General features: G+C 43.0%; 1 protein-coding gene across 1 annotated transcript in view; it reads left to right on the forward strand.

Moving 5' to 3' along the window:
• The window catches only part of LOC139751340 (uncharacterized), a 47,980-nt gene that overhangs the window by 9,408 nt on the left and 24,103 nt on the right, over positions 1-14,469 (forward strand). The window contains exons 2-4 of the mRNA XM_071666694.1: positions 1,121-1,271; positions 1,586-1,793; positions 9,187-9,386. Of these exons, the coding sequence (XP_071522795.1) occupies positions 1,128-1,271; positions 1,586-1,793; positions 9,187-9,386 (552 nt within the window). The 5' untranslated portion in view covers positions 1,121-1,127. The remainder of the gene's footprint in view (positions 1-1,120; positions 1,272-1,585; positions 1,794-9,186; positions 9,387-14,469) is intronic.

Genomic DNA, 14,469 nt, shown 5'->3' on the forward strand with positions numbered 1-14,469 from the left:
GTCAGGGTAGGTTAGGTTAGGTCAGGTTAGGGTAGGTTAGGTTAGGTTAGGTTAGGTCAGGTTAGGTAGGTTAGGTTAGGGTAGGTTAGGTCAGGTTAGGTCAGATTAGGTTAGGGTAGGGTAGGTTAGGTTAGGTCAGGTTAGGGTAGGTTAGGTTAGGTTAGGTTAGGTTAGGTCAGGTTAGGGTAGGTAAGGTCAGGCCAGGTCAGGGTAGGTTAGGTCAGGTCAAGTCAGGGTAGGTTAGGTTAGGTTAGGTCAGGTTAGGTTAGGTTAGGTCAGGTTAGGTTAGGTCAGGTCAGGTTAGGTTAGGTTAAGTTAGGTTCGGTTAGGTTAGGTCAGGTTATGGTAGGTTAGGTCAGGTTAGGGTAGGTTAGGTTAGGTTAGGTTAGGTCAAGTCAGGTTAGGTCAGGTCAGGGTTAGGTTAGGTCAGGTCAGGGTAGGTTAGGTCAGGTCAGGTCAGGTTAGGTCAGGTTAGGCTAGGTTAGGTTAGGTTAGGGTAGGTTAGGTTAGGTTAGGTCAGGTTAGGTTAGGTCAGGTCAGGTCAGGTCAGGTTAGGTCAGGTCAGGTCAGGGTAGGGTAGGTTAGGTCAGGGTAGGTTAGGTTAGGTTAGGTCAGGTCAGGTCAGGTCAGGTCAGGGTAGGTTAGGTCAGGTCAGGTCAGGGTAGGTTAGGTCAGGTCAGGTCAGGGTAGGTTAGGTTAAGTTAGGCTGAAATAGATTTTACGTCATTTTCTGACCGACTGGGGCCATCATTTCTACGCAGATCACTACTATGTGTGAGTCTCTCCACCCAAAACCCCGATTCCCACCATTATCGTTGGGCAACAGGGAGGATAATATCTTAAAAGGTAGTGATTTGCGATGGAAATGATCACAATTATGGAAAACACATTAAAAACCATCAGCAAAAACGTAAAGCACAGCTTCCAAACGAGTCCCCTTCCTCCTCCTCTTTATCTTAGTGTTGATATGTTTTTATGTGAACGTTTTGGGGAGGGCCTGCATTATTTGCCCTCTCGCACTTTACTGTTTTTTTTCTGAACGTAAACTGTCTCACATTTAGTCTCTCCTGATTATGGACATGGACGCGTGTAGGAAATTAAGAGATGTTTGCCTTTGCAGAGAGAAAATGGAGAAGAAGAAGCAGCAGCAGCGAGGCGTTCCACGGGTGCTGGAGTGGGAGGGAGAGAAGCCACTCCCGCCGATTGTGGACGCCAACCTCGCCACCTTCCTGCTGGAGCAGATGGCGTCCCACGGCGAGAAGACGGCCATGGTGAGGCACAACCAGCCATTTTCTGCCAGTTTGATGATCCTCCAAACATCGCTGTTCTCTCCCTCACATTATTGTTCTCTGGGCTAGCGAGGATCTAGGAATATTATCAATTATTTTAGTATAAACTGACAAACAAAATTGTTGTGATATTCGAGGTACAGTAATCCTAAGTTTTATTTTTGGGTATGAATACTAATATTTATGATGTATACAGTGTTCACGGTAATATTTGCATTCTTTTGGCCATGTTTTCACATGTTGGTTGTGACCATGGGTGAGGAGGGTTGGTGTAACGTGTGTTTACGTGGCTGCAGGTTGACGCTGTGACCCGAGAGCAACGTACCTACAGCTACTACTGCAGGCAGGTACCCCGTGTGGCCGGGGGTCTGGCTGCCGCGGGTGTGGCCGAGGGTGACGTGGTGCTCTTAATGACTCCTACCCACGTCGACTTCCCGCTCGTTCTGCTGGCCGTCTTGCATCTAGGAGCAGTGATACTCCCCGCCTCACCACTCCTCACGCCAAGTAAACAGCCAAATACAATGTCCACCGCAAGGAAGGATTCGAACCCTTGCTGACTGTGTGATAGACCTGAGCTGTGATCCGCTGCGGTAGAAAGATGGTGGTTGGTTATCTGGGCATTAGACCTGTCACCTGCCAGGGTCATTTAAGGCCGTCGGCATCAAACTAGATCCATCAACTGAAAAATTTGAACATTTTCCTCAGGCGTTACGGATAATTGTAAGACACTGTACGCTCTCACTTTTGATATAGACTTTATGTTTGCTGATAACCGAGAGGAAAAAACGAAACACGGTATGTCCGAGTGCACTTTTGTGAATAATCACATAGTCAGGGGAGATACGTTCTTGTATCTTCCCAAACGATGTTATCCACGTAAGTGCACTGGGGACTTTTAACTGTTTCATTTTCCCTTTTGGTTATCAGCAAATACTAGATCACGCTCATCACTGACCTGCTGAAACATGGTCTTTGTGGTGGAGTAACCTAACAAATGGTAGGGGAATACGATTCATCAAATGGTATACGTCTTACTGGACCCCACCTGCTCTAGGTTACATCGCGAAAATTCGTCTTGAGTGAGTCTGTATCACTGGGAATACAATCTTATCAAACAACTTACTCCAAAGTAGTCTGCGTTTACCTGCTACTGAAAGTATTGCAGCGTTAACTTCAGAAGGTTTTGGGTGCCACCCAGACTCAAAAGAGAAATTGGTCCTTATAATATATATATATATATATATATATATATATATATATATATATATATATATATATATATATATATATATATATATTATAAAACATGGACGCGCACTTTTATAAAACATATAAACCCCTCGAATAGCAAGGTTTCTAACCCGGGATTTTAACTTTCTAAAAGGGGAAACAAGGAGTCGCGCGGGGAGTGCTCATCCTCCTCGAAGGCTCAGATTAGGGTGTCTAAATGTGTGTGGATGTAACCAAGATGAGAAATTAGGAGAGATAGGTAGTATGTTTGAGGAAAGGAACCTGGATGTTTTGGCTCTGAGTGAAACGAAGCCCAAGGGTAAAGGGGAAGAGTGGTTTGGGACTGTCTTTGGAGTAAAGTCAGGGGTTGGTAAGAGGATAATAGCAAAGGAAGGAGTAGCACTACTCCTGGGGCAGGAGTTGTGGAAGTATGTGATAAGAGTGTAAAAAAGTAAACTCTAGATTGATGTGGGTAAAACTGAAAGTGGATGGAGAGAGATGGGTGATAATTGGTGCCTATGCACCTGGTCATGAGAAGAAAGATCATGAGAGGCAAGTGTTTTGGGAGCAGCTGAGTGAGTGTGCTAGAAGCTTTGATGCACGAGACCGGGTTATAGTGACGGGTGATTTTAATGCAAAGGTGAGTAATGTGGCAGTTGAGGGAATAATTGGTGTACATGTGGTGTTCAGTGTTGTAAATGGAAATGGTGAAGAACTTGTAGGTTTATGTGCTGAAAAAGGACTGGTGATTGTGAATACCTGGTTTAAAAAGAGAGATATACATAAGTATACATATGTAAGGAGGAGAGATGGCCAGGGAGCGTTATTGGACTGTTTTAATTGCTAGGCACGTGAAAGAGAGACTTTTGGATGTTAATGTGCTAGGAGGGGCAACTGGAGGGATGTCTGAAAATTATCTTGTGAAGGCGAGGGATGAAGAAGTAAGATTGGTAGTGAAAGAGAAGAGAGAGGCATTTGGACGATTTTTGCAGGGAAATAGTGCAAATGACTGGGAGATGTATAAAAGAAAGAGGCAGGAACTCAAGGGAAATGTGCTGAGGTGAAAAAGAGGGCAAATGAGAGTTGGGGTGAGAGTATCATTAAATTTTAGGGAGAATGAAAAGATGCTTTGGAAGGACGTAAATAAAGTGCGTAAGACAAGGGAACAAATGGGAACTTCAGTGAAGGGGGCTAATGGGGAGGTAATAACAAGCAGTGGTGAAATGAGGAGATGGAATGAGTATTTGTCAAGGTTTGTTGAATGTGTTTGATGATAGGGTGGCAGATATAGGGTGTTTTGGTCGAGGTGGTGTGCGAAGTGAGAGGGTCAGGGAGAATGGTTTGGTAAACAGAGAAGAGGTAGTAGTAAAAGCTTTGCGGAAGATGAAACCCAGCAAGGCGGTGGGTTTGGATGGTATTGCAGTGGAATTTATTGCAAAAGGGGATGACTGTGTTGATGACTGGTAGGTGAGGATATTTAGCGTATGTATGGTTCATGGTGAAGTGCCTGAGGATCGGCGGAATGCAAGCATAGTGCCATTGTACAAAGGCAAAGAGGATAAAAGTGAGTGTTCAACTTACAGAGCCATAAGATTGTTGAGTATTCCTGGTAAATTATATGGGATGGTATTGATTGAGAGGGTGAAGGCATGTACAGAGCATCGCATTGGGGAGGAGCAGTGTGGTTTCAGAAGTGGTAGAGGATGTGTGGATCAGGTGTTTGCTTTGAAGAATGTATGTGAGAAATACTTGGAAAACAAGTGGATTTGTATGCAGCATTTATGGATCTGGAGAAGGCATATGATAGAGTTGATAGAGATGCTCTGTGGAAGATGGTAAGAGTATGTGGTGTGGGAGGTAAGTTGCTAAAAGCAGTGAAAAGTGTTCATTGAGGATGTAAGGCATGTGTATGAGTAGGAAGAGATGAAAGTGATTGGTTTCCAGTGAATATCGGTTTGCGGCAGATGTGCGTGATGCCTCCATGGTTTAATCTGTTTATGAATGGGGTTGTTAGGATGGTGAATGCAAGAGTTTTGGAGAGAGGGAAAAGTATGCAGTCTGTTGTGGATGAGAGGGCTTGGGAAGTGAGTTGGTTGTTCGCGCTGTATCATGGCAAGTGAGTCTTTTGTTCGCTGATGATACATCGCTGGTGGCTGATTCGGGTGAGAAACTGCAGAAGCTGGTGACAGTTTGGTAAAGTGTGTGTAAGAAGGAAGCTGAGAGTAAATGTGAATAAGAGCAAGGTTATTAGGTTCAATAGGGTTGAGGGACAATTTAATTGGGAGGTAAGTTTAAATGGAGAAAAACTGGAGTAAGTGAAGTGTTTTAGATATCTGGGAGTGGATTTAGCAGCGGATGGAACCATGGAAGCAGAAGTGAGTCACAGGGTGGGGGAGGGGCCGAAGGTTCTAGGAGCGTTGAAGAATGTGTGGAAGGTGAGAGCATTATCTCGGGAAAGCAAAAATTGGTTTGTTTGAAGGAATAATGGTTCCAACTATATTATATGGTTGCGAGGCATGGGCTATAGATAGGGTTGTGTGGAGGAGGGTGGATGTGTTGGAAATGAGATGTTTGAGGACAACATGTGTTGTGAAATGGTTTGATCGAGTTAGTAATGAAAGGGTAAGAGAGCTGTGTGGTAATAAAAATTGTGGTTGAGAGAGCAGAAGAGGGTGTTTTGAAATGGTTTGGTCACATGGAGAGAATGAGTGAGGAAACACTGACAAAGAGGTTATATGTGTCAGAGGTGGGAGACCAAATTGGAGGTAGAAGGATGGAGTGAAAAAGATTTTAAGCGATCGGGGCCTGAACAAGCAGGAGGGTGAAAGGTGTGCAAGGAATAGAGTGAACTGGAACGATGTGGTGTATGTACCGGGGTCGACGTGCTGTCAATGGATTGAACCAGGGCATGTGAAGCTTTGTCACTTCGATGTATATCAACTGACTGTTATATTTCTCTCTTGTGTCTCCCCTGATGATGTGATTATTACACGAAAGTGCCCTTGGGAACTTTTCGTGTTTCATTTTCCCCGTGGACTTATAGGAATATATATATATATATATATATATATTTTTTAATTTTTTTTTTATTATACTTTGTCGCTGTCTCCCGCGTTTGCGAGGTAGCGCAAGGAAACAGACGAAAGAAATGGCCCAACCCCCCCCATACACATGTATATACATACGTCCACACATGCAAATATACATACCTACGCAACTTTCCATGGTTTACCCCAGACGCCTCACATGCCCTGATTCAATCCACTGACAGCACGTCAACCCCGGTATACCACATCGCTCCAATTCACTCTATTCCTTGCCCTCCTTTCACCCTCCTGCATGTTCAGGCCCCGATCACACAAAATCTTTTTCACTCCATCTTTCCACCTCCAATTTGGTCTCCCTCTTCTCCTTGTTCCCTCCACCTCCGACACATATATCCTCTTGGTCAATCTTTCCTCACTCATCCTCTCCATGTGCCCAAACCACTTCAAAACACCCTCTTCTGCTCTCTCAACCACGCTCTTTTTATTTCCACACATCTCTCTTACCCTTACGTTACTCACTCGATCAAACCACCTCACACCACACATTGTCCTCAAACATCTCATTTCCAGCACATCCATCCTCCTGCGCACAACTCTATCCATAGCCCACGCCTCGCAACCATACAACATTGTTGGAACCACTATTCCTTCAAACATACCCATTTTTGCTTTCCGAGATAATGTTCTCGACTTCCACACATTCTTCAAGGCCCCCAGGATTTTCGCCCCCTCCCCCACCCTGTGATCCACTTCCGCTTCCATGGTTCCATCCGCTGCCAGATCCACTCCCAGATATCTAAAACACTTCACTTCCTCCAGTTTTTCTCCATTCAAACTCACCTCCCAATTGACTTGACCCTCAACCCTACTGTACCTAATAACCTTGCTCTTATTCACATTTACTCTTAACTTTCTTCTTCCACACACTTTTCCAAACTCAGTCACCAGCTTCTGCAGTTTCTCACATGAATCAGCCACCAGCGCTGGGGATAGGGGTGAAAGAATACTTCCCACGCATTCCTCGCGTGTCGTAGAAGGCGACTAGAGGGGACGGGAGCGGGGGGCCAGAAATCCTCCCCTCGTATTTTTTAACTTTCTAAAATGGGAAACAGAAGAAGGAGTCATGCGGGGAGTGCTCATCCTCCTCGAATGCTCAGACTGGGGTGTCTAAATGTGTGTGGATGTAACCAAGATGTGAAAAAAGGAGAGAGAGGTAGTATGTTTGAGGAAAGGAACCTGGATGTTTTGGCTCTGAGTGAAACGAAGCTCAAGGGTAAAGGGGAAGAGTGGTTTGGGAATGTCTTGGGAGTAAAGTCAGGGGTTAGTGAGAGGACAAGAGCAAGGGAAGGAGTAGCAGTACTCATGAAACAGGAGTTGTGGGAGTATGTGATAGAATGTAAGAAAGTAAATTCTCGATTAATATGGGTAAAACTGAAAGTTGATGGAGAGAGATGGGTGATTATTGGTGCATATGCACCTGGGCATGAGAAGAAAGATCATGAGAGGCAAGTGTTTTGGGAGCAGCTGAATGAGTGTGTTAGTGGTTTTGATGCACGAGACCGGGTTATAGTGATGGGTGATTTGAATGCAAAGGTGATTATGTGGCAGTTGAGGGAATAATTGGTATACATGGGGTGTTCAGTGTTGTAAATGGAAATGGTGAAGAGCTTGTAGACTTATGTGCTGAAAAAGGACTGGTGATTTGGAATACCTGGTTTAAAAAGCGAGATATACATAAGTATACGTATGTAAGTAGGAGAGATGGCCAGAGAGCGTTATTGGATTACGTGTTAATTGACAGGCGTGCAAAAGAGACTTTTGGATGTTAATGTGCTGAGAGGTGCAACTGGAGGGATGTCTGATCATTATCTTGTGGAGGCTAAGGTGAAGATTTGTATGGGTTTTCAGAAAAGAAGAGTGAATGTTGGGGTGAAGAGGGTGGTGAGAGTAAGTGAGCTTGGAAAGGAGACTTGTGTCAGGAAGTACCAGGAGAGACTGAGTACAGAATGGAAAAAGGTGAGAACAATGGAAGTAAGGGGAGTGGGGGAGGAATGGGATGTATTTAGGGAATCAGTGATGGATTGCGCAAAAGATGCTTGTGGCATGAGAAGAGTGGGAGGTGGGTTGATTAGAAAGGGTAGTGAGTGGTGGGATGAAGAAGTAAGATTATTAGTGAAAGAGAAGAGAGAGACATTTGGACGATTTTTGCAGGGAAAAAATGCAATTGAGTGGGAGATGTATAAAAGAAAGAGACAGGAGGTCAAGAGAAAGGTGCAAGAGGTGAAAAAGAGGGCAAATGAGAGTTGGGGTGAGAGAGTATCATTAAATTTTAGGGAGAATAAAAAGATGTTCTGGAAGGAGGTAAATAAAGTGCGTAAGACAAGGGAGCAAATGGGAACTTCAGTGAAGGGCGCTAATGGGGAGGTGATAACAAGTAGTGGTAATGTGAGAAGGAGATGGAGTATTTTGAAGGTTTGTTGATATATATATATATATATATATATATATATATATATATATATATATATATATATATATATATATATATATATTTATCCCTGGGGATAGGGGATTAAGAATGCTTCCCACGTATTCCCTGCATGTCGTAGAAGGCGACTAAAAGGGGAGGGAGCGGGGGGCTGGAAACCCTCCCCTCTCGTTTTTTTTTTTTAATTTTCCAAAAGAAGGAACAGAGGGGGCCAGGTGAGGATATTCCAAAAAAGGCCCAGTCCTCTGTTCTTAACACTACCTCGCTAACGCGGGAAATGGCGAATAGTTTAAAAGAAAAAGAAAAAAAAATATATATATATATATATATATATATATATATATATATATGTATATTAAAGACTCAGCTTTATAGAAAGTAATAATAGGAACGGTACTTACTTCGACAGTTTATAAGTCAAATATTAATATATAGTTAATGTTATCTGAGAAGGTACTGGCAGTGAGATAAACAGTGAGGAAGTGTATCTTTTCTACAGTGCAGGTAGGTAGTCATCAGTGGTATGTGTCAGTTGGTTCTGTCAGCGGGGAAATGATGGGTCAACAGTCATCCTTTCCTGAGGTGGGCAATACTAGCAGTAAGTCTGCTTCCATAAACTCAAACACACACACACAGACCCGACCCATGCCAGTACCGGAGCTATAATGACACACGAGAGACGAGGGCTGTGTCATTGACAAACCTGGCGTGCTGGCTAGGCTTAGCCCTGAGAAATATTGATACAAGCACAAGAGGGTAGAACACCCACCCCGTATAGGTACAGATACCTATTTTTCTGTTGGTGTTTTAACTTGACATTGGCGGCCTTTCATGACCCGATAGGTCTGAAGCCCAAATAGACCTAAGCCAACCGTAGCAATAAGCAACCTATTTTTTTTTTTTTATTTTTTTTTTTTTTTATTTTTACATATGGATGTATAACATTTACACAAGGACTTCATGCTTATTGATTAGCCAGATGCTAATAGGCTTTAACTTAGCAACAGACATTTCTTGATGGTGGATGGAAATATCGACGATCAAAACTTTTTTTTTTTTTTTGGCATTATCCGCTCATTATCTGCATCCTCTGCCCTACACTATCGTATTTACGATTTGGTTGTATCACCAGAGGAGCTGGCGTGGTTGGTGGGCGTGAGTGGCGCCCGGTGGGCGGTGGTGAACGGGCCGGGGGCGATGGAGAAGATGGCCGCCTTGCGTGATCTCCTCCCAGAGGGTACCCTGCGGAACGTGTGGCGGATGACCCACTCCCTCCAGAGTCCGTCTCTCACGCATCTCCTCGAGGCAAAACCCATACCGCCCCGCCAAATGGTCAGTTACCCATATATATATATATATAGAGAGAGAGAGAGAGAGAGAGAGAGAGAGAATAAACAAGCTGCAAGCTTTCGAATGTATCTCCAGCCATTTTCAGGGAAGAAGTGACCCATCCTCTGCCTGGTAAAGGACGCCAGGAAAACTGTTGCTTTCTTCATTTTGCCACATTTCAACAGAGATTTCATTAGGATATTCCTCTGATGTATTTCTGCATTCATGTTTATGATGCTCTTAACTTTGAAATGAGAGGATCAATAAGCATTTGTGTGTGTGTGTGTGTGTGTGTGTGTGTGTGTGTTAGTGACATAAGGGTAAATTCTTTAACTTCCCCAATTCATTGGATGTGAATATTCTATATTTATGTTGAATCCCCTTTCAGGATTTACCTGTTTGGCCAGTATAGATCACATTACAGATTTTACATGGAACATGATAGACACCTAAAGTTTCATTAGATAATGGTTTGTCCTTTATCATGGTATTATATTGTTTTTTTTTCATATTTGAAAACAACATTAGTGTCAAGTTGTTTCATAACACCAGCAGTAGCAGACATGACATCCCTTTACCGTCCTGGTCAACCTTTTCATGTTCCTTCATTCCTCAGCTGTGGTGTATAATAGTTTTGCACATATTTTCATATTCACACTGACTGCATCCTTGAAAATGACGAAATACAGTCAGAGACGGCGCGCAACAGCTTCTAAAAAGCTCAGTGGAGCAAATTGTCTTACAGCTATGCTGATCCACCCTGCTTTTCAAAGAGGGGGGCTTCTACACCCCTGTGCCGCTGTACTAACAGTTGAAAGCTTGTAGCTTGGCTATTTTCTCACGCACGTATATGCTATATATATATATATATATATATATATATATATATATATATATATATATATATATATATACACACGAACAAAGTGCATGTGAACGGGCACTTTCATAAAACATGCAAACCTCCAACAGCCAGGATTGAACCTGGAAACCCTGTGCAACAGGTGAGAGCGATAACGTTAGGCTATGATCGCCCTTACATGGAAATGAGTATTCGAATAGCATTTTACCGAACCAAACTGTACAACGCGGAGGTATTATATATATATATATATATATATATATATATATATATATATATATATATATATATATATATATATATATATATATATATTTTTTTTTTTTTTTTTTTTTATACTTTGTCGCTGTCTCCCGCGTTTGCGAGGTAGCGCAAGGAAACAGACGAAAGAAATGGCCCAATCCCCCCCATACACATGTACATACACACGTCCACACACGCAAATATACATACCTACACAGCTTTCCATGGTTTACCCCGGACGCTTCACATGCCTTGATTCAATCCACTGACAGCACGTCAACCCCTGTATACCACATCGCTCCAATTCACTCTATTCCTTGCCCTCCTTTCACCCTCCTGCATGTTCAGGCCCCGATCACACAAAATCCTTTTCACTCCATCTTTCCACCTCCAATTTGGTCTCCCTCTTCTCCTCGTTCCCTCCACCTCCGACACATATATCCTCTTGGTCAATCTTTCCTCACTCATTCTCTCCATGTGCCCAAACCATTTCAAAACACCCTCTTCTGCTCTCTCAACCACGCTCTTTTTATTTCCACACATCTCTCTTACCCTTACGTTACTTACTCGATCAAACCACCTCACACCACACATTGTCCTCAAACATCTCATTTCCAGCACATCCATCCTCCTGCGCACAACTCTATCCATAGCCCACGCCTCGCAACCATACAACATTGTTGGAACTACTATTCCTTCAAACATACCCATTTTTGCTTTCCGGGATAATGTTCTCGACTTCCACACATTTTTCAAGGCTCCCAAAATTTTCGCCCCCTCCCCCACCCTATGATCCACTTCCGCTTCCATGGTTCCATCCGCTGACAGATCCACTCCCAGATATCTAAAACACTTCACTTCCTCCAGTTTTTCTCCATTCAAACTCACCTCCCAATTGACTTGACCCTCAACCCTACTGTACCTAATAACCTTGCTCTTATTCACATTTACTCTTAACTTTCTTCTTCCACACACTTTACCAAACTCCGTCACCAGCTTCTGCAGTTTCTCACATGAATCCGCCACCAGCGCTGTATCATCAGCGAACAACAACTGACTCACTTCCCAAGCTCTCTCATCCCCAACAGACTTCATACTTGCCCCTCTTTCCAAGACTCTTGCATTTACCTCCCTAACAACCCCATCCATAAACAAATTAAACAACCATGGAGACATCACACACCCCTGCCGCAAACCTACATTCACTGAGAACCAATCACTTTCCTCTCTTCCTATACGTACACATGCCTTACATCCTCGATAAAAACTTTTCACTGCTTCTAACAACTTGCCTCCCACACCATATATTCTTAATACCTTCCACAGAGCATCTCTATCAACTCTATCATATGCCTTCTCCAGATCCATAAATGCTACATACAAATCCATTTGCTTTTCTAAGTATTTCTCGCATACATTCTTCAAAGCAAACACCTGATCCACACATCCTCTACCACTTCTGAAACCACACTGCTCTTCCCCAATCTGATGCTCTGTACATGCCTTCACCCTCTCAATCAATACTCTCCCATATAATTTACCAGGAATACTCAACAAACTTATACCTCTGTAATTTGAGCACTCACTCTTATCCCCTTTGCCTTTGTACAATGGCACTATGCACGCATTCCGCCAATCCTCAGGCACCTCACCATGAGTCATACATACATTAAATAACCTTACCAACCAGTCAACAATACAGTCACCCCCTTTTTTAATAAATTCCACTGCAATACCATCCAAACCTGCTGCCTTGCCGGCTTTCATCTTCCGCAAAGCTTTTACTACCTCCTCTCTGTTTACCAAATCATTTTCCCTAACCCTCTCACTTTGCACACCACCTCGACCAAAACACCCTATATCTGCCACTCTGTCATCAGACACATTCAACAAACCTTCAAAATACTCATTCCATCTCCTTCTCACATCACCACTACTTGTTATCACCTCCCCATTTACGCCCTTCACTGAAGTTCCCATTTGCTCCCTTGTCTTACGCACCCTATTTACCTCCTTCCAGAACATCTTTTTATTCTCCCTAAAATTTACTGATAGTCTCTCACCCCAACTCTCATTTGCCCTTTTTTTCACCTCTTGCACCTTTCTCTTGACCTCCTGTCTCTTTCTTTTATACTTCTCCCACTCAATTGCATTTTTTCCCTGCAAAAATCGTCCAAATGCCTCTCTCTTCTCTTTCACTAATACTCTTACTTCTTCATCCCACCACTCACTACCCTTTCTAAACAGCCCACCTCCCACTCTTCTCATGCCACAAGCATCTTTTGCGCAATCCATCACTGATTCCCTAAATACATCCCATTCCTCCCCCACTCCCCTTACTTCCATTGTTCTCACCTTTTTCCATTCTGTACACAGTCTCTCCTGATACTTCTTCACACAGGTCTCCTTCCCAAGCTCACTTACTCTCACCACCTTCTTCACCCCAACATTCACTCTTCTTTTCTGAAAACCCATACTAATCTTCACCTTAGCCTCCACAAGATAATGATCAGACATCCCTCCAGTTGCACCTCTCAGCACATATATATATGTGTGTGTGTGTGTATATATTCTTTTCTTTCAAACTATTCGCCATTTCCCACATTAGCGAGGTAGCGTTAAGAACAGAGGACTGGACCTTTAAGGAAATATCCTCACCTAGCCCCCTTCTCTGTTCCTTCTTTTGGAAAATTAAAAAAAAATTAGAGGGGAGGATTTCCAGCCACCCGCTCCCTCCCCTTTTAGTTGCCTTCTACGACATGCAAGGAATACATGGAAAGTATTCTTTCTCCCCTATCCCCAGGGATAGATCCCCAATAATACTTTACAATATAATGTTATCAAATTTAGTTAAAATAAATCTGCTGCCTTCCCACAAAAGCCAAAAAGTTATGTATAAAACCAATAAGGATTCAGTCAATCCTTCTTTGTGAACACAAGGAAAAATACAAAACAATTATTCATTTACATGTTGTTGATATTTTGAAATGCAAATGCATCATATTCTTCTGACTTAAAGTTTGGAGCGTGTCAGCCAGTCAAAGTCTTGAACTTTGCTTTGAGCTCCAGGGTTGATTATCACATTAATAAGTGAAGGCTTGTTTTCTTCTTCAAGAGCCTGACTAACTGCTTCTTGCAGTTCAGGGACAGACTTACAGAAGAAACCAGTTTCACTGAAAATTGAAGCCATGCATTCATAGTGTACAGTTGGCAGAAGTGATGTTGGTGGAGTTGCAATAGCAGCATCCATTCCATCTCTTATTTCATTGAACAATATCCCTGGGGATAGGGGAGAAAGAATACTTCCCACGTATTCCCTGTGTGTTGTAGAAGGCGACAAAAAGGGGAGGGAGCGGGTGGCTGGAAATCCTCCCCTCTTTTTTTTTTTTTTTTTAATTTTCCAAAAGAAGGAACAGAGAAAGGGGCCAGGTGAGGATATTCCCTCTAAGGCCCAGTCCTCTTTTCTTAACGCTACCTCGCTAACGCGGGAAATGGCGAATAGTATGAAAGAAAAGATATATATATATATATATATATATATATATATATATATATATATATATATATATATTTTTTTTTTTTTTTTGCTTTGTCGCTGTCTCCCGTGTTTGCGAGGTAGCGCAAGGAAACAGACGAAAGAAATGGCCCAACCCACCCCCATACACATGTATATACATACGTCCACACACGCAAATATACATACCTACACAGTTTTCCATGGTTTACCCCAGACGCTTCACATGCCTTGATTCAATCCACTGACAGCACGTCAACCCCGGTATACCACATCGCTCCAATTCACTCTATTCCTTGCCCTCCTTTCACCCTCCTGCATGTTCAGGCCCCGATCACACAAAATCTTTTTCACTCCATCTTTCCACCTCCAATTAGGTCTCCCTCTTCTCCTTGTTCCCTCCACCTCCGACACATATATTCTCTTGGTCAATCTTTCCTCACTCATTCTCTCCATGTGCCCGAACC

Source organism: Panulirus ornatus, chromosome 11 (assembly GCF_036320965.1).
Source record: "Panulirus ornatus isolate Po-2019 chromosome 11, ASM3632096v1, whole genome shotgun sequence".
NCBI lineage: Eukaryota > Metazoa > Arthropoda > Malacostraca > Decapoda > Palinuridae > Panulirus > Panulirus ornatus.